Here is a 22,913-nt window from a genome sequence, read left to right on the forward strand (position 1 = left end):
GGAAGCGTCTGAAAAACACCTGAAAAATGTACATAATGCACATTGTTTGTGTGATTTCACACCTAACAGCCTTTTCCTTCTACTAGTAACTAGCTTTTTGGCTAAAATAAAACACTCAAGCCTGAAAAGGCTTCAAAATAACCTGGAAAGCTCACCCGCAAGTGTAATTGAGGGCTAGGTAACAATATAAGGTGGATACAAAGTGACAATCTGAATATACAAGCTTTGTACAAATATACACATTTTAAGAGATGTTATCTATGTATTACTTTTCAAAGTTGAATTGAATTACGGAAGCAATGTGTAGTATGACATTCGCTCAATAGATGGCGTTAATCAAATGAGTTAATCAAATGAATGCTAGCGTCACCATGCCACAGGCAGGATGGTCAAGGAAAATTGCGGAAGCGCAGTTGTCGTTCGAAGAGCGTGAGAACTTTGTGGAAGTACAATGACAAATTAGGCGCGAGTATGCAACAGAACCTCCAACATGCCTAACAATCGCACGCATTCGCAATAAGTTTGAAACGCATGGTACTCTATGTGATGTGCACAAGGGAAGACAAGTGGACACCATAGTCAATGTTGCAGTAGTTTGCCATAATCAGAAGTGTCTGGACGCTGATGGCATCCACTATGAGCACCTCTTGTATTCATCGTTTGCTATCGGTATACAGTATATAGTAACCCCCCCATTCAAGCAACCACATTGTTTTTGCCAGTTGCTTGATAGACATGTGGACACTTAAAAATTTTATTAGCAACTAAATTTATTTGTTGCTAACAAAATTCTCTGTTTACATCTTGCTGCGGACGAGGGCTAGATTCCGCAATTGGCAAGTGAATGTAAATAACGAGCAGTGGGCGTGTGCAAATGCCAGCTCACTATTGGTAAACCGTGCGCTCCTGCACCCAGAAAGCATCCCAATGTATCCTGATGTGTTTTATGGGCTACAGTTCTCCCGTGCGGAGTCGGTTCCAGTCCGTACAGAGAAAATACTGCATGTCACATTTTGTCCGGTCCGGAAACGCACGTATGCATCAAAAACACACAGAAAATGCACCGCACTGTAGCTAACATACTGACAGCCCCACTCAAAAATTATTATTTTTTAAACTGGAATGCGGTAAAAACGTGTCAAAAACGCACTGCACGCTTAGCGCCGCGTCTGCAGATCTGCTCCAGATGTGGACCAGAAAATGATGTGAACAAGCCCTAAGAGTAAAAGTGACATTAAACCCTCAGATTTTTTAACATAAAACAATAGTGTAATGTGTGCTCTACTGTAATCCATGGTTGTTTCCCTTCTCTTTGCTGCTCCTCCTTTTAAATCCGTATCTCTTCTCATGCTGGGCAGAACTTCTGTTTTGCAGCAGACTGCCTTGTCTCTGAAATGGATACATGGTGTTTGTGTGTAGGTTCACAACCTGAGCCAGCACTACAAGAAGAGGCACTCAGCTGCAAAGGGAAGTTCTCCCCCAGGATGAGAAGAGATAAGGATTTAAAAGGAAGAGCAGCAAAGAGGGAAACTACCATGGATTACAGTAAGGCACACATTACAGTATTGTTTTATGTTAAAAAATCTGAGGGTTTAATGTCACTTTAACAGTAAGTCTCAAGCAACCAGAAAGTACACTTATCTGGCATCTACCAATCCCCTCGGGTACCGCTTAACTGGGAGTTTACTGCATTGAGTATTACAATTTTAATACAGTTTTTCCTTTCTTAAAATGTGTATACATTTGCACAACACATAAAGTCTTCACATGTGGCTGTTTAATGAGTTTTATTAAGCACCCCGTCGGGTAATTTGCGTATGGTGGCAGATCTGCTGTGCAGTTAAAGGGGAACCTATATTGAAGCCACTGCGCGTAGCTAAAGGCAATGTCCAATCAAATCACAGAAGTGGGCGGCCCAGGTTTCTCCGGCAGGAAATACCACCAGCAATTTTAATTCTGATCAGACTTCAGGAAGTGGCAGGAATAAAAGTACATCAATTATTCGGACAGAGAGCTTCCAGTCACATGGCAAACAGGTGCTGCCATCATGCCGAGCAGCGTCCGCCATCGTATGTGACGCTATGTGGTAATGCTCAGGCTAGTGGGAGAAATAACTGTACTGTGTGCGGATATTGCCTGCCCTCATTTATAGCAGGACTCTGTAAAAGTTTTATAAGTCCTGTATCTGGGTAGAGTTATTGATAGCACTGAAAATAAAATTCAAGGTTTTCTGTGGCTGATAGGGACACCTTCTAAGCTTTTAAGACTGGTAACAAAAGAGTTTGTACACATTTGTATACGAGTACTTGTAAGTACGGAGACTCTGATACCAACTTTTACAAAAAAGAGCTGCAGGTAAATGCACAGCTCCCTCCCTCCTTGCAAATCATAGTCCTCTCCTCTTCTGGGGTGTCCAATTACTATGTTGTGCTGGCCCAGCTCTTATGCTCCTCCCTTATCCTCCCTCCATTACCTTTTATGTGTCTGCCAGGGGAGGAGTGAAGGGGATAATCATAGAGTGACAGCTCTGAGTCTGTTGGGGTTGCTGACATCAAATCCAAGATGGCGGCACCCAGTAGCAGTCTCAGGGCTTTTGGATGTCTACGCAAGAGAGGCTTAGACAGGTAATTAACATGCTTGAAATACAATGCCCGTGATATACTGAGAGCGCCGCAGCTGGGACGGATCCCAACAATAGTGTCGAGGTCCACCCAGGTGTGTGATTGAAAAGTGGCTCTGCCTATCTAGAGGTAGAGCCAGCTGTGCCCACCCCCTCCCCCGTCCGTTCCTCCAGTCAGCGCTGGAGGATCGGAGACAGGAGGGGGGGGGATTCCTGCAGGGAAAGAGGACTCACAGTCACCGCTCCCTGCAAGGAGACGATCGGGAAGTCAGCGGATCGGTGCATGTTTCACTTCCCGATCCATAGAGCCGACCTGTCACAGCTTCTTTGTCACAGGTCGGCTCTAACTATGAGGATGAGTGGAAATCACTCACCTCATAGTTCTCCTTTAACTATGAACAACAATGTATCTCATTTGTGTATCACTCGGCTGTAGATCCTCCAATCATCTCTGGATTTGTGCAGACACTGTCCTTCCTTCTGGAGGGTGGCTACTTTTGTTCTCCATGGTCCCTGTGTGTGTTGTAAAGTAGTCACCACTCTAAAGTTGCTCCCGTGATGCATTACAATCTTATGTTTAGTTTATTAATTTGTATTGAGCTTCTAGTCCATCAATGGAGTGAGCTTGTAGCGGTGACTACTTTACAACACACACACTGCATTAAATCATCTCATACAGCGTCCAGCCATCCTTCCTCTGGTTAAATGTGTGATTAAATGCGTTAGAGCTGCCCATATTCCTGCATGTGCCTAGAGGGAGGATGGCTGGACGCTGTATGAGGTGATTTAATGCAGTTTGAAGTCCAGCCGTCCTTCCCCATCTCTCCTAACTGAAACTCTGTACCTCCGTATGAGCTCTGCCTGGGAGAGAATGTGTAGAAGCCTGAGCATTGCAGCCCTGATCGAGTGATCACAATTACAATGCTTTCCAGGCTTAAATGCAAATATTTAAGAAATGCATTTTTTTTATATATATATGATTAATTATGCATTTCTTTAATTTTTGGAAAAGGTGAACTTATCCATTAAGCTTTCCTCGTAGCTGAGCTCCTCCATGCCTCTTATCAGTTTAGTTGACCTTCTCTGCACTTTCTCCAGTTCCACAACATCCTTTTTGTGAACTGGTGCCCAAAACTGAACTGCATATCCCAGATGAGGTCAAACTGTGTAAAATGTTTGTGTTTCATATTATTTTTCATGTCTAGCACTTTATTGTGTGTTTTCATCTTTAAGAATCCCTACGGTATTGTAACTGTGAGGTGTGACAAAGCACTTCTACATTTATTGTTCTGTAAAATAGGAGACACGTCATTACACATTCACACATACCTCATTCCGCCAGGATGAAAGCTGTACACCCGCCGGCTAATTTGTTGCACAGCACCCTCGCTAAAAAAAAGTTTTTGTGTCTAAGAAGGTTTTATGTTGTAAAACTAACTAGACAATGAGCCAATATATCAGAGTTTGTTAAGGTTTAAAAAAAAAGCCCACACACTAACAATAGACAGCGTCTCCGTATGAGACACATTGAGGGATGACGAATATACCGTGTCAGGTCAGCTGTCAACACGTTTATACTGTATGAAATATATCATACATTACTTTTATTTAGAAGGCCCATGCAGGAAGGTGGATGAGTTATGACTGTATGTGGTGGAATGTAATCCTATTCTCTATCATACAACTAGTGATGGAGCTGGGAGTACAGGTAGATGCTGAATATAACTGTTGTTTCCCATCCAAAAAATATGAGGATAAAAACATGGAAGCTAATATTCCTGATGGATTTAAAATCTGCATTATGGTAGGTGGGCTTTTTCCATAATGTACAAGTTGAGGTTCACCATTAGTCCCGTTTTGAAAGGTCTGTCCCTGGAAAAGAAACGTCCTCGGGGGCAGTGAACTGCAGCCATATACAGCCAGTTTTGTACATGCTGTGATTGCTGCCTGTAGAACTCTGCATCACATACTACTGAGTCCTGAACCATGCGTCACTACCGACACCTGAACCCTACATCAATTACTACTGACCCCTGAACCCTACATCACTTACTTCCCAGATAGCAAGGATAACTTGCCACAAACTTGTGCCAGGGTTAAATTGTAATTCTTGTTAACTTGCTGCACACATTCCTGGCAAGTTGTAGACTTGCAGAACACTCGCAACACAAGTTCTAGGTGACACTTTTTGAATTTGTAGCAAATTTGCTTGGCAAGTCTACAGCAAGAATCCTGCAGGTCTTAGCAAGAGCTCTGCAATTGTACAGCACTTTTGCAAAGCACGTTGATCTGGAGACTTGCAATGCAGACTTGCTGTAATTGTGAAGCTTGGCAAGTCTAGCAATAGTTTAGCAAGTCATTTTCAAACTTACAGCTCAATTGCTTGCTATCTGGGTACTGACCCTTGAACCCTGCGTCACTTACTACTGACCCCTGAACCCTGCGTTACTACTGAAGCCTGCACTACTTTCTATTGAGTTTTGAACTCTGTGTTACTTACTACTGTCTCCTACTCATGACTCCTGTATTCCATGCATTACGTACTGATGACCCCTGTATTTCATGAATTACCTACTGATTACCCGTGTACCCAATACATTACCTACTGATGTCTCCTGTACTCCATGCATTACCTACTGATGTCCCATGTACTCCATGCATTACCTACTGATGTCCCATGTACTCCATGCATTACCTACTGATGTCCTCTGTACTCCATGCATTACCTACTCATGACCCCTGTACTCCATGTGCTTCTTTCTCCTGACCTCTTTATTCGGTGTGTTACCTACTCCTGATCCCTGCACTCTCTATGTTACATACTCCTGATTCCCTGCTTCGTGTATTCTTGACCTGTGTTCTGCATTACACACTCCTGATCCTTACACTCTGTGTGTTACGGACTCTTGACCCATGGTAGAGTAGGCTCAGGGTTTATTTAACCATTCACTGTTAGCACAATCTGACCACAGGCATAACCCACTCCTTATAGTGCTGATGGCACTTTGTCTTTATATCTTCAATGTCTGCTTCCTCTTCCAGAAGCCAGTGACCAATTGTTTCAGGGCATGGTAAAAATGGGGTGGGGGGTGAATTTGTGGGTGTGGCTACACACGGGAGTCTAGTTTTATGGGTGTGGCTACAAGTGGGAATGGTCAGTAGGGTATCCCAGATCTTATTTTCAAAATCTGGTAACCTTACTGCAAGTATGTGCAGCATATGTGCACACTATGGCAGACTCACTGCCAGAGATGCAACTTCTGCAATCCCCCTTGTCTGTCGCTCTGTCGCCACCATAGTCATCTTTGCTTGTCCTTCTTCTGGATTTGACATCTTTGGGCCAACTTGACTGGCTGTCCCGGGACGACATAATGCCTGCAAATGTGTGTAGGAGTTAATTCATCCTGGCACCCAAGGCATGCCGAAAATGTACACTGACCCCTGCAGTGATAAAGGATAGGTAAAGCAGAGTCGTCAATGGCAGAAGGGACATACAGAGACTCTGAAAAAAAAACACTTTCATTCTGCTTTAAAGTGAAAAGTAATGTGTATTTTCAGGGAGTATGTACTTTGTTTATTATTGCAAGTGTTTATCTTAAAATGAACCTTTGGCCAGGCTATGGACATTCACGTATTTACAAATTTTTTAACTTCGAGCAAAAATATTGTCCATCAGAAATTATTTAAAACAAATATTTCTGGCTGCAATACTCTGCTGCTGTCCCTGGCAGTAATTCCTTTCCACCAGAACATCAAAAACCCATAAACCTGCCCCCTCTAAGGGGGTACTACCATGGTTCCCTGCCCTAACATACAATGATGCAGGGAGGGGGAGGGTGTCATCACATTAGCATCACTCGTCTCATCATTAAGGGCTCCACAGATATCGGGAAAAGTATTAGAAAAAGGAGAAAAATACTGTTGGGGGGCTCTGGGGGGAGAGGGGATCAACTTTGGGGGCAGGGGCGAGGAGGGTGGGTAGGGCAGTGGAGAGTGGAGCTAGGCTTCAACCCCTTCCCGGACCCAAATTATTCTGCCACGATCTTTCAGTTAGTTGAAGACAGGGAAGCCTGCTCATTTCTATGACACCTGTCACTGGAAAAAGTACAGAACGTTTTGGTCCTATAGATTTCAATGGGAAACTTTGTGCAACAAAACGTGCCGATGTGAACAGGAGGCCATAGAAATGAATAGGATTCCTTGTCTTGAGCGTTTTGTCGTGCTTACCCTCGAGCATTAGAATGCCTAGATGTGAACGGGGACTAATGTACAATGCAGTAGATCTTGATCTCCCAATCCCAGTCAGATGTCTGCTGTGCCGAGAATATATTCATTTATTTTAGAAACAAAACAGGAGCAAATTGTGTTTTTCAACTCTTCCCGCAGGCCACATTCCATGATGGCACAAATATGTGTATAGTCAGTGTCACTCAATTGTGCACCCCCAGCACTGAGACTACACTGCCACGGACAGCTCCCGGTCCCACAGTGGCAATTGAGAACTGGTAGGATGTGCTTCCAATCACATGATCACTGTAACAACTAATCACAGTGATCACATGATCAGGAAGCCCATAAAATGCCTCTGTCGTTTAGATGTCCTAAAGGGCCACGGGTAGTCAGTGGGAAAAGGTTCTGGAGTCCCATTTTCAGTGCAGAAGCAACAACACAGATAGCTGCTTCTGATCAAATTAGACACCAAGTCATATGCATCAAGGTACACACATTTTCTGGTACAGGTATATAGAAAGGAAACTAATTTTTACTTGCAAGATACAATTCTACAAAAGTATCCTCAGTGGAAATGTATAAGCAGTGTGAAAAAGCTCAGAATGTCATAACACCATAGCGAGGCTGCTATCGTCTACCCCGGTATGGTAGCAGATTGAGTTTGATGGAGGAGCACAGGGAATGTGTATAGACAGCTTATTCTTCCCAGATAGCAAACCTGTTACCTAGTATTGGGTAAATACGGGTTCTCTAGAACACACTAAACCAAGGACACAGCAATCCACTTCAAGCCAAGAAAGAAGGAATCACATTATATGGCTGACCATCACCCCAAGTACTGTATGTGAATGACCCTCCAAATATTTGAGTTTAGGTGTTTCCAGTGAAGGGTACTGTTAGTGCTATCAAGACACCCCAGACAATTGTTCACTTCCAACCGTGAAGTAATAGCTTGGTGAAGGCTCATTTCTGTTACAGCATGACTGTCCCCCTGAGAACAATACCAGCTCCATAAAGATATGGATTGATGAGTTTGGTGTAAAGGACCCAATGTGTCCTGCACAGAGCCCTGACCTCAACCCTACTGAACACCTTTGAGATGAATTGGAACGCAGATTGCCATCCAGATCTTCACATCCAACATCGGTACCTCACAAATATTCTTCTAGCTAAATGGGCACAAATTCCCACAGACACACTCCAAAATCTTGTGGAAAGCCTTCCTAGGATAGTGGAGGTTGTTCCACTCCATATTAATGGCCACGGGCTTGGAATGTGATGTCCAACAAACTCATATAGGTGTGATGGTCAGGTGGCCATATAGTGTAGGTTTTGCACTTGGAACCATAGTATAATACTCATACATAATATACATACTGTATGTTTAGCATCCTTTCAATTTTGTTTGGTTTGGGAGAGGGTAAAATAAACAACACAAAATATAATTAAAGCTAAACTTTGGTATAAGCACATATTGTCTAAATACAAGAACCATGTTTATTATTCCTTGAGTCTTGGGGAGCTTTGTGTGTTTCTTCCAGATCTGTTCAGTAATCTAGTTTGACACTTGGAGCTTCCTGTAATAAAGACCGGTCACTGCTGCTCTCCCTGCTTATGCAGGGTGACTGGTCTTGTCTCCACCCCCTCCTGTAATAAAGACTGGTTACTGCTGCTCTCCCTGCTTATGCAGGGTGACTGGTCTTGTCTCCACCCCCTCCTGTAATAAAGACCGGTTACTGCTGCTCTCCCTGCTTATGCAGGGTGAGTGGTCTTGTCTCCACCCCCTCCTGTAATAAAGCCCAGTCACTACTGCTCTCTCTCCTTGTGCAGGGTGACTGGTCTTGCATCCGCCCCCTCTTGTAATATAGACCGCTCACTGCTGCTCTCTCTGCTTGTGCGGGGTGACTGATCTTGTCTTCACGCCCTCCTGTAATAAAGACCAGTCAATACTGCTCTCTCTCCTTGTGCAGGGTGACTGGTCTTGCATCCGCCCCCTCTTGTAATATAGACCGCTCACTGCTGCTCTCTCTGCTTGTGCGGGGTGACTGATCTTGTCTTCACGCCCTCCTGTAATAAAGACCAGTCAATACTGCTCTCTCTCCTTGTGCAGGGTGACTGGTCTTGCATCCGCCCCCTCTTGTAATATAGACCGCTCACTGCTGCTCTCTCTGCTTGTGCGGGGTGACTGATCTTGTCTTCACGCCCTCCTGTAATAAAGACCAGTCAATACTGCTCTCTCTCCTTGTGCAGTGTGACTGGTCTTGTCTCCACCCCCTCCGGTAGTTTTCTGCAGGCCACCTGTAGTGGGTTGGCCTTCTGTGCCTTTGCAGCTATTGAGGAATATACTTCAGTGAAAGTTTTTTTGCCCGGAATTCAGTTTTAAATTCAACCCTCGTGTCTCAAATAAAGAATTAAAAAAAATGGAACATGCCGCCACTGCTGTAGAATTTAATTGACTTTCTCATGCAACACTGAATTTCAGTAAGTCCTCTGCTGCCATCTATAGGATTAGTTTGATAAGAACTTTAAAATAACCAACAGGAAATTGTTCACTTCTTAGATAGACAATACTGAGTGCAACATAAGCCGCAGTTTGAAACAAGTTTTATTTCCACGAAGGAATCAGAACAGTGACTACTGTGTTCTACATTAATTTGACCTGAGACAGAATAAGGGCTGCTGACAGAATAGATAGGAACCAGCAACGAGTGATGTGTCCATTGGTGACAATGAGAGATTGAAAGGCACCATCTAGGATTTTACACAATAAATCCGACCCAACAATAAATTTTTAGCACAGGATGAAAAGAAAAACTTTGTTCTTAACAAAATCTTCTATTAGTAGTTTTTAATAGGATGCAAATTCAATGGAATAGTGAGGACTTATGCAAAGATATCTCCATTACTATACATGTCAATTACTATAGGCATAGGCATGTCTCCCAGAACTACATGTCCCAAGAGCCATTTTCCCAAGGCAGCAGCTTTGTAATGCTGAGAGAGAAATCAATGTATGACTGCGGAAAAGAACAGAGGACGGGGAAAGGTTGAGTTCTTTAGTCCACCAAAAGACAACTCAGACAGGGCTGGTGGCAACACTGCTTGGGATTTCAGTGTAGAAGATGCAGTATTGTCAACTCACTATAGGAAGTTAGGAGCTCACTGGATTTCTGGCAGGATCCCCAGGTATTTTTTTTTTATACCTGCTGCATTTTTAATGGGATAAAACATAGGGAAATTGTTATTTATTGCAGAATTGTACAGAATATTTGTATTATCTTGGCCAGACATACACTTTAAATGACTCTTTTACCGCAGGGCCACTTCTACACACAAGCAGGCCTGTATTAGAAGGGGCAATATACATACCTTATTGATGGCCCTTGTGTTGAAATGCCATTACTTCTCTGTTCCCCAGTTGCTGCCTGTATTGTAAACTTTTGGATTTGTAAAATACCTATTCCTCTGCCGCACACTGTGTATCTTCCCACTGGCATGTACGCCCCTACAGCAGATTGCACACCCCCTAGCACTGTGACTACACTGCCACGGACAGCTTCCGGTAACACGGCGGCAATCGAGAACTGGTAGGGCGTGCAAGCCTGGCAGGGGACGCACCAGTGTTTGGTGGGGGAAGGAAGTATTTGACACACCCAGGTATGTGAAATACATGCAGACGCTGAGGAGCAGCGAAGTGGTGGCTTTTCGACACGTGGTCCTCCAGAAAAGTAAATTGTCTCCTTTGTTACAGGTTGGATTGTGTGTAAAAGTGTGACAGGGTCACTTTAAACTGGTTGTAACTGCACTGGGTCTGCAGACATGTGCACATAAATGTATTTACAGTAGAGTGCTGTAAATTGCTCCCTGTGACTCTCTACAAACTATGATTTACATCTGTTGCCATGAAGGGAGAATTTGGGGACTGCGCCATCTGCAGTCAGTGCAGTACCCACCATCTATCCCTTGGATCCTTTCCGGTTAGAATTGTGATAGGTTACGGACTTAGCTTTAGAGAAGAATTCTGCGACAAAAGATTGCGCCAATATATTTTCTTTGACAAAAACACTTAATAGAAGGAGCACAACGTCACATCATAAAATTGTTACCTTCCGTCTGATGTGTAGTGGTCGGTGTCTGTGTCTCCTTGGAGTAAGCAACTACTTCTCGAGGTAGGAAATCCACCTGGGTGACCTTTGAGACTCCAAGCTTAATAAGTCTTCTTCTGTAAAGAGAAATATGTTTAGCTGTTAACAGCTAATTAGAAAACATATTTGGTTTACAAGACATGGAAGGCTAATTTGGGGTCTATGGCATATGAATAGTTCTACCCTCCTGCTGCTCTCTGGTTAATTTTTGCTTAAAGGTCTGAGGAGAAACTGCATTAGCTTCATGGGCTGGTCAGGAGGACTATGCTAACAGCGCCAATGCTTAAAGGGAAACAGGGCCTGTTACAGTGCTGGAAATACCAGCTACAATGATCTACTGTATGATCACTGCAGACAGCACCTTCAGAACTGTAGCTTTAAGAGGCTGATGCGTTATCTAAATACATTTTTCACAAATTCCAGTGCTCTTTTAAAGGAACAAAAAGCATCACTGCCAGGTTAATCCTGCAGGCTGATTAGCCTGTTCACACATAATGCTGGGGTCACGTTATTTTCTTGCCAAATGAAGACCCATTGCTGCTCTAACATGGGCCACCCAGCTCTGTTTGGGGAAAAGTAGCCAGTCAGGAAACAACGGTTATTACAGAGAGCCATACTGCCTGTATGCACATGTGCTGTACAAAATGGTGGTGTCAGCAAGCTGGTAGATATAAATGGAAGAATAGGGATAAAATGGCCTGTCAGAGCATTAAAGGATGCTATAATGGATCCTGCTACATAGATAGGTTTCAGCTAGCTTGCAATGCAGGAGTGCATATACATACCCCTTATATCATATGATCATGTGACATGCAGCAGAAAGACAAAAAAGGGTTTCCCTTCTCTCCCTGTGGTAACCTTGTTCCCTTCTGGATTTTGCTCTGGTACTCAGCATAAGCAGCATTAGGGCAGGGCTGGATTTCACACAAGGCCAACCGAGGCCCGGCCTCAGGGCAGCAGGGAGTAGAGGGGCAGCAGAGGTGTGGAATTCCTATCTCCCAACGCCCATGCAGTTCCAGGCACCGGGTGGTAAGTTGTTTTCTACATTTAGTCCTGCTTTGGGCAAGCAGGGCTAAATGTACCGCCGCGTGTTTTGTACAAGTGATCTCGGCGATGTCGCCGAGATTACTTGTATGCAGCCTGCATACAGGGGGGCGCATTGAGGAACCTGGCATTGAGGCAGCAGAGATAGTAAATCCGGCCCTGATTAAGGGACATTGGATTCAGTTATTCTGAGACAACTAGGACATCCAAAAGCAGCCCAACTAAGACAAAACAACAAATCAATAATGGGCCCACATAACAAAATGTGCTAATAAGTAAAATGTGCTAATTAAGGTAAATAACTGAAACCACTTTGGGAAGGAATGAGACTGTAAACCTTAAAACCACCATATGTAAGAACATAACTTTTCCATATAGGATAAGCCTGCCAGCTCAGAAACACGCCTCGCCTACCAGAAGTAATGGAAAGAAGAATTGCAACCTTGTGAGTATGAGTCAAAGGAGGGACCACATAGAAGGTTCCTTGTACAAAAACCTTGGCTAATAAAAGGGAGGCTAACGGTCTTAGGAATATGATTGCAAGGACTGAAAGTTGTCCCTTAATGGTGCTCTGGGCCAAATGTTGATCAAACCCCGATTGTAAAATGTGCAGTTGATATTTGCTACTATGTTGAGGTTGTCCAACTGAAACCTGATCAGATGACCCACCAGTTGGGATGTCCAACTTTGAATGAGCAACCAAATTGTTCAGAGTTCCTAAATGTTTGTTCAGGAGATGAGACTTCTCTGGTGACCAGGTTCCCTGTACCAACAAGGTGTATAGAATTCTTCCCCAAGTTCTTCAGGCTGGCATAACATTGGGCCATGGACTGAAGCACATAGTTGGACAGCTCTTGGACTGCAGGATCCGAGCCTGGGAGCAGAGTTTCAGAAGTTTTTCTTGGGGAAGAAAAACTCTGGCCTGAGCTTTGTCTACAATGAGATACTTCAATAGATGAGTCGGTTCCAGTACCAGTACAAAGTCTGTACTGTCTGCATTATATTGTTGGTCATTATTTGTGCCAACTGTTCTCGCAACAGGAGGTAGTCCACGCACCCTACAATCGGGATACCCTGGTAGTGTAGCAAGGCTAGCACAGGGGCTGGTACCTTGGTGAACTCTGGGGGTGTGCAAAAAAACAAACTGGTAATGTTGTGTGCCCACAACAAAACAGAGATAGTGTTGGTGAGCTGGGAAGATAGGGACATTCAAGTAAGCATCCTTGATGTCAACAGATGCTAGAAAGTCTCTCTGGTGGAGGAAGGCTATGTCAGACCTGGAGATTTCACTGCAAAACTTTTGGATTCAAATGGTTTTGTTTAAGGCCTTCACATTCAAGGTCACAGCCATCCTTTTGGTTTTTGAAAAGTGAAAATGCTTGAGGTGACTAGGTCACTATGGGCGGCAGCAAGGACTAGCTGAGGCAAAAAGCTTGTGTTCCTTGCAATAGGAGCAATGGTGGGGAGAAAATACCTCTCACTGAAAAAGCCATGACCAATGTGTGGAGACTAACACTGCTGCTAGTGACATAGCACTTGATTCCAAGGTAAAAGGGGGTAATAGTGGCGCTATACAATACCAGTAATGAAGTGGGTCCCATTACTCAAACATATAATGCCATGGTTCTGGACCTGGAGAGTGCTCTGCAGCTAACTAACACAAGAGTATGCTAGGGTCTGGAAAATGTCACAAGTAGAACCCAGCGCCCTACCCGTAGGTGACATTCCAGGTTATCTTTGCCCTGTCAATGGACATACTCAAAAAATAAGTCTTAAAAAACTAGATCATACCAGAGGCTGTGCCATGGCTCTGGACCTGGTGAGAGCTTTGTGACAAACTAGCATTATATAAAGGTCTGAAAAGGGCCTCAAGCAGAGCCCTGTGCCCAAACGTCACTTTAAAGGCAGGCCCCGCAAACTTCAGTCAAGTGGGGTCCCAGTTACGGCCTCCAAGGCACCGCTGAGGATAAACCGATCCAGATAGCTGCATAAATGGTTCAGCAGCCTGTAACTGAAGTCTTATTGAAATTTAAAAAAAAGATAAAATAATATAAATGGTTAAAGGTTCCTTAGTAGAGAAAAGATGTCCATTATCCTAGGAAACTAGATAAAGACTGAAACATGCTGGGAGTGGGAGGGGTTCTATCCAACATATTTATTTGTTTTCCAGTGTCCAATTCCTCCTAAAGGTGGCAGTATAATCAAAATGTCTCAGAATATCTGAATGCTGTGTCCCTTAATGAATGAGAGAGAAAATGTGTTTTTTTTTTTTTAACTTTTTTTTACAAAAGAGAAGGGCAGCCATAAGAAATTTTGGGGCCCCTTACACGGCTTTAGGCCGCCCCCCCTGCCCCTGGACGCAGGGCTCAGTGACGCGCTGGACGCAGGGCTTAGTGACGTGCTGGACGCAGGGCTTAGTGACGCGCTGGACACATGACCCACCTGAGAGTGACCCTGCAGAGCCCACCATAGATGTTGCACAGCCCATCTGAGACTGTCTATGGTGGGCTCTGAAGGGGTCTCAGGTGGGCTGGTCAGGGCTGCATCCCTCCCCTCCCTCCTTTCCTTCCTTCTTTCCTAGCTCCTCTTACCTGCACACATGGCCTCCTCTGCCGCAGGACCGGCCAGAAGTGACGTCACGTCACTAACGTGACGTCACTTCCGGCCAGTGCGACATCAGACGAGCATCGTCGCTGGTGGGGCCCTAGCTTGTCTCAAAGCCGCTGGAGCGGCAATGCTGGGGCCCTTCACCGTCGGCCGATAGTCATGTAAGGGACCCCGTCAGGCCCCCCAGGCTGCACGGGCCCCTTACATTAGTATCGGCCGTACCTCCCTGATGGCTGCCCTGCAAAAGAGTAAACCACATACTACACTAGTATAAATATGGCCACATCATTTAAGCCACACCCACCCTTCATTTATCAGGTTTTATCCTGCTGATCATCAAAGAGTGGGTTTTCCCCATCATTTTTCCTGGTGGACCCCAAGTACCCAGTCCGGCACTGATGGCCAATATCATTCATGTGGTTATATTCTTACTAGACAGAAAACACATATTGCAATGGTCTTAGACATCATTTCCCAGTGGGCTTAAAGGAATTCCATGAATGATTCTAGACAAATATTAGTCATTTTGTTGCTTGTGGCAATCAACTCGAACCTGCTAGTGATCTAGTGAAGCTTAAAAAATGAATTGAAAATGATGATTGCTATTGGTATCATAGACACATTTTTTCATTCACCTCCTGCAATATCCTTTCTTTTTTTTTTTTCTTGTAGTAAAAACAGAAAATGGATCATAAACAGAGAAAAATCAAGAAATGTCTCATATTTCCCATGAAGCAGATGAAATCCACATTATAATATAGAGGTTGGAACATACCCAAGGTCAGACTCTGAATGCAGCTGCAGTACAGACGGGTCAGTATCCCACTGCAAGGTCCTGCTCATCGTCCCGAAAGCAGTTTAAAAAATAAAAGCAGACACTATAATCCCTAAAATAACAATGTTTAATGACTATAAGGAAACATATACAAAATAAAAAGGAGAGCATGCATACACTGATGGATGAGATGAGTCAGTGATGGTAATTCCCCTGCCTTAAAGGGTAACTGTCTGGATATACAGTGTAACAATCTACTCAGGGCATAAAAAAATCAGAAAATTACTGATTTATTTTCAATACTTTGTCCAGTTTTGCCACTGAAGACTTTTCTCCACTCTGTGTCTAATTTACACAAGAATGTAAAACAAGTGAAAAGCATACGGACTGGATTAAAGAGGGCATTAAAGAAAACATAGTTTAGCTCCCTTGAAAATGTACATCCCCACTGAATACAATGGTTTATGTAAGGTTTGGGACTGCAGAGAAATGGCCTAAATTCATGTCACTACAGTACAGTCCATGATACATTTTAATTTGCACTAACGGTTACATTTTCAGGATAAGCTTTCTGGGGTCACCCCCTTCTTCTTGGGTCAAGCAGTACTGATAAATAAAGGTTTAACAAAATGTTAAGGAAAAATCTGCGGACAACAATCTCTGAACACACACACACACGCACACACACAAGCACACACACACACGGTAATAAAATTGAGAAAATTAGTTAGATAAAGAGAACAATGGTCTATGGAGAGACAGAAGGTGACAGAGGTGAGTATGGTAATAAAGCTCTTTGATCGTGATTTAGGAAGCTGAGGTCTACATTCAGGCCGTTCTGCTTGAACTGAAAGAAGGGGGTAGACCCTCAAAAGCTTGTCCTGGAAATTAACTGTTAGTACTGTCCATTAATCTTTTTTTATTTCCACTAAGTGCACTAATATTGCTACATACAATCAAATTCATGTCTGAATTCATATTGTTTTGTAAGCTGAACTCCAGGTATAAAGTATTATGGATATCTTACTAGTGGGCCCCGCTGGCTGTCAAAACACCTGAACAATCTGATTGTATGCAGGCATTGTTCAGGTGTTTTGAGAGCCAGCGGGGCTGACTAGCAAGATACTGAAGCTTGGCCCAGTGGGAGATTCCACCATCCACACAGTTTAGCCAAGATGGAGGAATCTGTTGCACTTTTTCCATCAGACCACAGAAAATCTGCAGATAATCTATAGGTGTATGGCCAGCTTTACTCTAAATTAAGCAACATGATTTACCATGCTTATGTATACGATAATAGGGACCGCAAAGAATTGTATTATTTGTATTGAAATATGCAACATATTTGGTCAAATTGACAATATTTTTTTAACATAGAAGTTTTTGTTTTATGTGTTTTATTCTGTTGATATAGTTAATTTTGCTACCGAATATTCACACACTTTGCAAAACACACAAACACTTTCTTACCCCAGAAGGCCACTTTGAATATCCCTAAGAATAAGAAATAAGAAAATAATGGTTTAGTATTATTTTTTAATTATTAAAAATATAATTAAAAAAACAATTTTCCTGCCTTCTAAGGCCCCATTCACATGGGGGCTTCTGAGATTCCTGCTGCAGGAATCCTAGGTGTCTCCAGTCAGATGCGGCCACTGTAGCCATTGGAGCAATTACAGGGGGGTTGGGGGGCACTGCTTGGTCTTAAGTAAAGTTGTATTGCTATTCTGGTTTCTCTTACTTCCTTCTCTCATTAGAGGAAACCTATGTTTGCATAAATATGGAGGCTGCCATTGCTAGACTCTTTTTGAAAATAGTAGGTGACTGGCAGATCGTCTGTTTCCAATACTTTCTAAAGCTGGTCGTACACTGAATTTTGTAAAATCTCATCAGGACATTTGATAATACCATGAAAGCCTTGACGAATGTCCTTCAAACTTTCTTTTTAACATTCAATTTTGGAATGAATGCAGTTTCTCAAACAAAAAACGCATTCCCTGTGAGAAAAAAAATCATTGATGTGACCCCATCAGCTATAAGAAAATCGGACAAAGGATTTTTTCAAACAAAATTCTACGAGTGAATGGCCAGCTTAAGCCACTGATCTAAAGCAGGTATGCAGCATGTAAAAAAAGAGGTTTTCATCTGCTTTTTTATTCTGAAAGCAGTTACTCGGAAAATACTAAAGCCATTAGAATACCATGGCAGCCAGGTAACTAACAATATCAGGAGAAGTCACCATTAGCAGCACCCATGTCTCTCTAGGCTCTCTTTCCTTTAAATGGCATGTCAATAGTCTATAACTTTGCAGGACTGATAAATTAAAAGTGTAGCAAGACCATAGTCCTCAGCAATCCATCAGACTTGCTGCTGCACATAAAAGATAAAACCCGATAGGCTGCCCTGTATACCTGCTCCTGTTTTTGCTCTAGCTTTTTAGAAGGACCTGTGTCAACAGGCTTTTCTTTGCATCAGACGGGTTTTGAATTCCCATACAAGTCTATGGGATTGCAAAACCTGCTTGAAGCAGATAAAATGCAGGTCGGAAGGGGGTCAACTGCAGGTTGATTGCACGTGTCAATGAATTCTAAATGATCTCAAAAGCATATCAAAAGTTAAAAGCACACTTCTTAACACAGCCCAAAGCCTGTAGACACTACCCCTTATTCAGTCTCATTTAGATGAACTGGCATGAATTTCAATTCAGGTCACATAATGGGTTCCTGCATGTCTGCAGCTGATGGGTGCACTTACATCATTGGCCATATTGGAAAAGAAAAGGTGACTCTTGAAATCTAGTCCTTCATTTTAAGGAAGCTTTAGACTTTCTTCCTGATAATTATACGGCATATTACAAACAGTATAACCATACAGGTTATGGTAAGAAGGGACGAAAGGAATCAAAAAGCCTTCCAACCAAATCCATTCTGAAAAGGCTTTACTGTACTATGCACTGATTCGGTTGGAGGGCCTTTTGATTGCTATAGTCCTTTCTCACCAAAACCTGTATGGTTATACTGTTCAGTTGGGTCCCAAGCCTTACTCCATAGAAGTCATGGCTTCCATATACTGTACTGCCCAAAAAAAAACGAAATTCTTGAAACAGCTGTATGCAGTTTGGAATGAAAGGCTCTATATATTATGCTGTATCAGTAATATAAACGGATTCTTGATGCCTATCTGGCTGATGGGGCATAAAGGAATGATTTGTATGCAGAGAATGGTCACTTGCCCTGAAATGAGGAATAATCCTCTTAAATAATCCTCTTTTGGGATATGTGATGGAATGAGAATACCTTCCGTTCTTTACTGTGTAACAAACTGATTTAGTTTGGGAGCTTCTTGATCCCTTTAGTACCTTCTCAGCATAACCATATATCTATAATTTATTGTTGGGCCTCAATCCCTACTCACAGAAGTCATGGTTACTATTAGGGATGCACCGATATCGTTTTTTCAGTATCGAGTACCGATATTTATATTTCGGTACTTGCCGATACAGAGTACCAATACCGGTACTTCCGCTAGCATGGAACCTGGCTTCTCAGGCAATCAGGAAGCTGGGCAGCGTGTCATTACCCGCCGCCCGGCTTCCTGATTGGCAGGGAAGCCGGCTCCATGTTCCGTCGAGGCACTGCCGTTCAGAGGATATCTCCCTCTGACCAGAAGTTCCTGTATCAGGGAAGGTATCAGAGTATTTGGCCGAGTACGAGTACTCGCCCAAATACTTGGTATCGGTGCAACCCTAGTTACTATACACTGTACTAGAAGGCCAAAAAAACTTGAAACAATTGTATGCAGTTTGGAATAAATGGCTCTATAATAGTAGGCTATATTTGCACTATACACCAGCGGTTCTGGATGTGCAGCTGGCCATTGGGGCATAAAGAAATAATTTGCATGGCTCCTCCCACTGTCCTGAAATGAGGAATAATCCTCTTTTTTTTCAGATATGTGATGGAATGAGACATTTGAACACCTTCTGTACTAAGAAGGTTTTGCACTGTTGAAGCGTATTACAGATATCTGTTGGGAATTACCGCTCTGATGATACTGGTTACAGCAATTTATGAGCGATATATCCACATGCAAAATTAAAACTGATGCAGTGCATGAAATGTTTAGTGAAAGGCATGTAGACCAGGCGCTGTGGTCAACATGACTACTATGATGGATTATCCAGGCTGTCATGAACAGTGACTAAACGTATTACATACACTGTAAGTATTCATAATAGGTGCATAAATAAGGCTGAGCTACACATCTTACCGTCCCATGATTGCACCATCAACAGAGTCCTGGCTACCAGCTTCACTAGGCGTGCTCAGTGACTTTGAAGAAGGAGACATTGGGGTTGGAACTAAATCATGAAGAAAAACAAAATCAAATATTTTTTTATGCCATTGTATATGTTTTACTACAGTTTTACTATTTAAAATAGGTTAAAACCCTTAAGGTGGGATCATTAATTTGCGGTATATCATCAACAATTGCTAATTTTGTATTTCATAAAAAAACATTTTCACATTTTTTTCAATACGGCTTATCTCCTGCAGCCTTTCAGCCTCTCCCTGCGTATATGCATTTGCTCTAGCGCATATCATTGCTCTGAACCAGCTTCCTGATGGTGACAACTGTGGGCCATGCCTGGGCAATGTATGTTGGCACACCTACAACAGTCATGCTTTAATGATATAACTAAATGGTAGCTATATCATTCATTTTACAACACTGAGAATACTGCAAAAGCACTCAGGCTAAAGATGGCCGTACACATTCAAATGTGATTATATAATCTCACAACACTCTCCTTTAGATTTAGCAAATCTGTAAAATGTAAGATTACATTGCCTACCTAAATGACCCATTCAATTTCTATCTAATCAGGAAGGCCCATGCACTACATAGTTGTTGGCAGAGCTAAAGGAGATTGTACGATCAGGTTTAGAGATGCACCGATGCCTGTTTTTCAGTATCGAGTACCGATGTATTATTTTTTTTTGGAACATGCCGATACCGAATACCGATACTGGAAGTCCCTTTTCCAGAAGTCGGGCGGCATGTAATGACTTGTCGCCCGGATTTTTCCGGATTAGCTGGGAAGCCGGCTCCATGCTCCCTCGTCACCAGGTGAAGAGGAAGCATGGAGCCGCCTTTCCGGCCAATCAGAAAGCCGGGGGGCGGGTAATGACTCGCTGTCTGGCTTCCTGATTGACCAGCTTCCCGACCAATTAGGAAACCGGGCAGCGAGTCATTACACGCCGCCTGGTTTCCTGATTGGCCAGGAAGCCAGTTCCATGCTCCCTGGTGACGAAAAACCATTGAGCCGGCTTCCCGACCAATCCGGAAGCCGGGGCGGCGGCGAACCTCCTGGTATCAGAATAGGCATCGGGAGCATACTTGTACTCACCCAAATACTTTGTATCGGCACAGATACCGATACTAGTATCGGTGCATCCCTAATCAGGTTACAATGCATATGTAAGACCACATAGTGTTGTGAGACAAGCTGGGATCCTGGTATAAAACTGAAAACGATGAGATATTTTATATAAGAATCAATAACAAATCGCTAAATACCTAGAGGAGGCTCTGGCGAGATCCCAATACTCTGAAGTAAAGCCTCTGTCTCACGTCTCTTGCGGTCTAGATCAGACTCTTCATGGATCGGCTCTATTTTTTGCTGCTGTTCCGCCTGTATGTAGGAATGTGTTATACATTTACCAAAGAGCTTGGGGACAATATAATGACACAAAGCATTTAACATGTTTTTGTCTTATCAAGGGCACAAAATACTAAAGAGGCAGAACAATAGATAAGTGACATCAGCCTTCCCATCAGCCTTGTTATGAGCACGCAGGGCAAGCCAACTCCATACTAATGTCCATGGTTTTGGAATGGGATATCCAACATGCTCATATAGGTGTGATGGTCAGGTGTCCACAAACTTCTAGTCATATAGTATATTTTTTTCAAAACAAAGCTTAAGGAAGAACTCTGGGTACATGAAATCTTAACTCTTGCACTGGGGCTTCCCCCCACACTGCACGAGTTAAAATAACAAAGTCACCCGATTCTCGGTCCTTCTTGAATGCTAGACTGGTCTCCACAGTCTCTCTCCCCCACCGCTCCAGAGGTCTAAGGTGCCATGAGTCTTCTACAGTGTATAAGATGTGAAGATGATGAGGGGCATGCTGAGAGGCTGCAGGGACCGGTCCAGGTGGAACCAGGATTGGGTGAGTATAACTTTATTTTTTTAAACTCTAAGCCAAAACGAGCACTTAACCCTTGCAGTAGCCCTATTCCAAGGGTTAAGATTTCAGATTTTCATATTCCTGAGGTTCTTCTTTAAAAAGAGCCCACCATGACTGGCCTTATGAAGGACTCCAGTGTTTCTTTTGCCAATTATGAGGATAAATTAATCCCTTTAAAACTGTGTTAGGTATCTGGATAATACAAATGTGCTCATTGCCTGCCCACAGATTTACTTTAAACAGGATAGAGACAATGTATTGAATGAGACATAAGAATGTATTGTAAGAGACATAAGTGGGTACTTTCTACTCCAAGGCTCTATGCTTTGTGTCTCTGTTCCATTGGTGGGTTTTGAAGTACAAATTTGGAGCAGACATTCCGCAACAAAACTGACCTCTTTCTTTTTTCGATCCTCCTCTTTACGTTTCTTCTCTTCCCGTATTTGGGCTAAACGCTGCTTTTTGCGTTCCAGTTCTGCTTTCAGGTCACTTTTGTCAGACATTATGAACTCCTACATGAGAAGAAAGCAAAAAAGGTGAAGATATGTCCTTAGTGTCAAATAACTGATTTTATTATTTCCTTTACAGTAGATTTAAAACTAATTTAAAGTCTCAAATGTGCTTTAACGTGTCCTGTAATTTCAAGACTTGTTTTCAGTCTTTTTTAATCTGCAGTTTTTATTTGAAAATCCTGGAGCTTCTGCCATGAAGGTCCATATTCAGGCGTTTTTAGGTTATGGGATACAGTCCATGTACCCATTGCACTCCTGACCGCCGATCCAATATAAAGAGATGGGTGCATCGGTAGTCGACGGATGGCCACCGTCAAAATAGTACAGACAATTATGGACATCGGCACTCCAATAGTAGAATAACGTCTGTTTAATGACGTCCGTGCAAAAACATACTTATTGCAACATTTCGGGGTCACACAGGATCCCCTTCATCAGGCAGAACACTTGTTTTGACTGATGAAGGGGATCCTGCGTGCCCACGAAGCGAAAAAGTATGTTTTTGCACGGACGTCATTAAACAGGCGTTATTCTACTATTGGAGTGCCGGTGTCCATAATTGTCTTTAGGTTATGGGATGACACCTGTCTTCCAATTATGCTCCTGCATTCTCACCCTGTCCTTGATGGCAATTACAAGCATGCCATGCCAACACACAATGTGCAGGCATTATCCCTTGCTTAATGTTGCCTGTTTAATAAGTTGCCTCTTTATATTCTCAAACAG

At 43.0% G+C, this 22,913-nt stretch overlaps 1 protein-coding gene across 2 annotated transcripts in view; it reads right to left on the reverse strand.

The window, feature by feature from the left end:
* Nucleotides 1-22,913, reverse strand: part of DYNC1I1 (dynein cytoplasmic 1 intermediate chain 1) — a 258,886-nt gene that overhangs the window by 212,612 nt on the left and 23,361 nt on the right. The window contains exons 3-8 of one of the 2 annotated variants that reach the window (XM_018560771.1): nucleotides 22,071-22,187; nucleotides 21,002-21,116; nucleotides 19,691-19,781; nucleotides 16,892-16,915; nucleotides 15,422-15,481; nucleotides 10,957-11,072 (exon numbers count right to left, since the gene is read on the reverse strand). In XM_018560771.1, coding sequence (XP_018416273.1) covers nucleotides 10,957-11,072; nucleotides 15,422-15,481; nucleotides 16,892-16,915; nucleotides 19,691-19,781; nucleotides 21,002-21,116; nucleotides 22,071-22,187 — 523 coding nt within the window. The remainder of the gene's footprint in view (nucleotides 1-10,956; nucleotides 11,073-15,421; nucleotides 15,482-16,891; nucleotides 16,916-19,690; nucleotides 19,782-21,001; nucleotides 21,117-22,070; nucleotides 22,188-22,913) is intronic. The other variant, XM_018560772.1, reaches the window with a different exon arrangement.

The sequence above is a fragment of the Nanorana parkeri genome, unplaced genomic scaffold (genome assembly GCF_000935625.1).
Source record: "Nanorana parkeri isolate BGI_ZX_2015 unplaced genomic scaffold, ASM93562v1 scaffold477, whole genome shotgun sequence".
NCBI lineage: Eukaryota > Metazoa > Chordata > Amphibia > Anura > Dicroglossidae > Nanorana > Nanorana parkeri.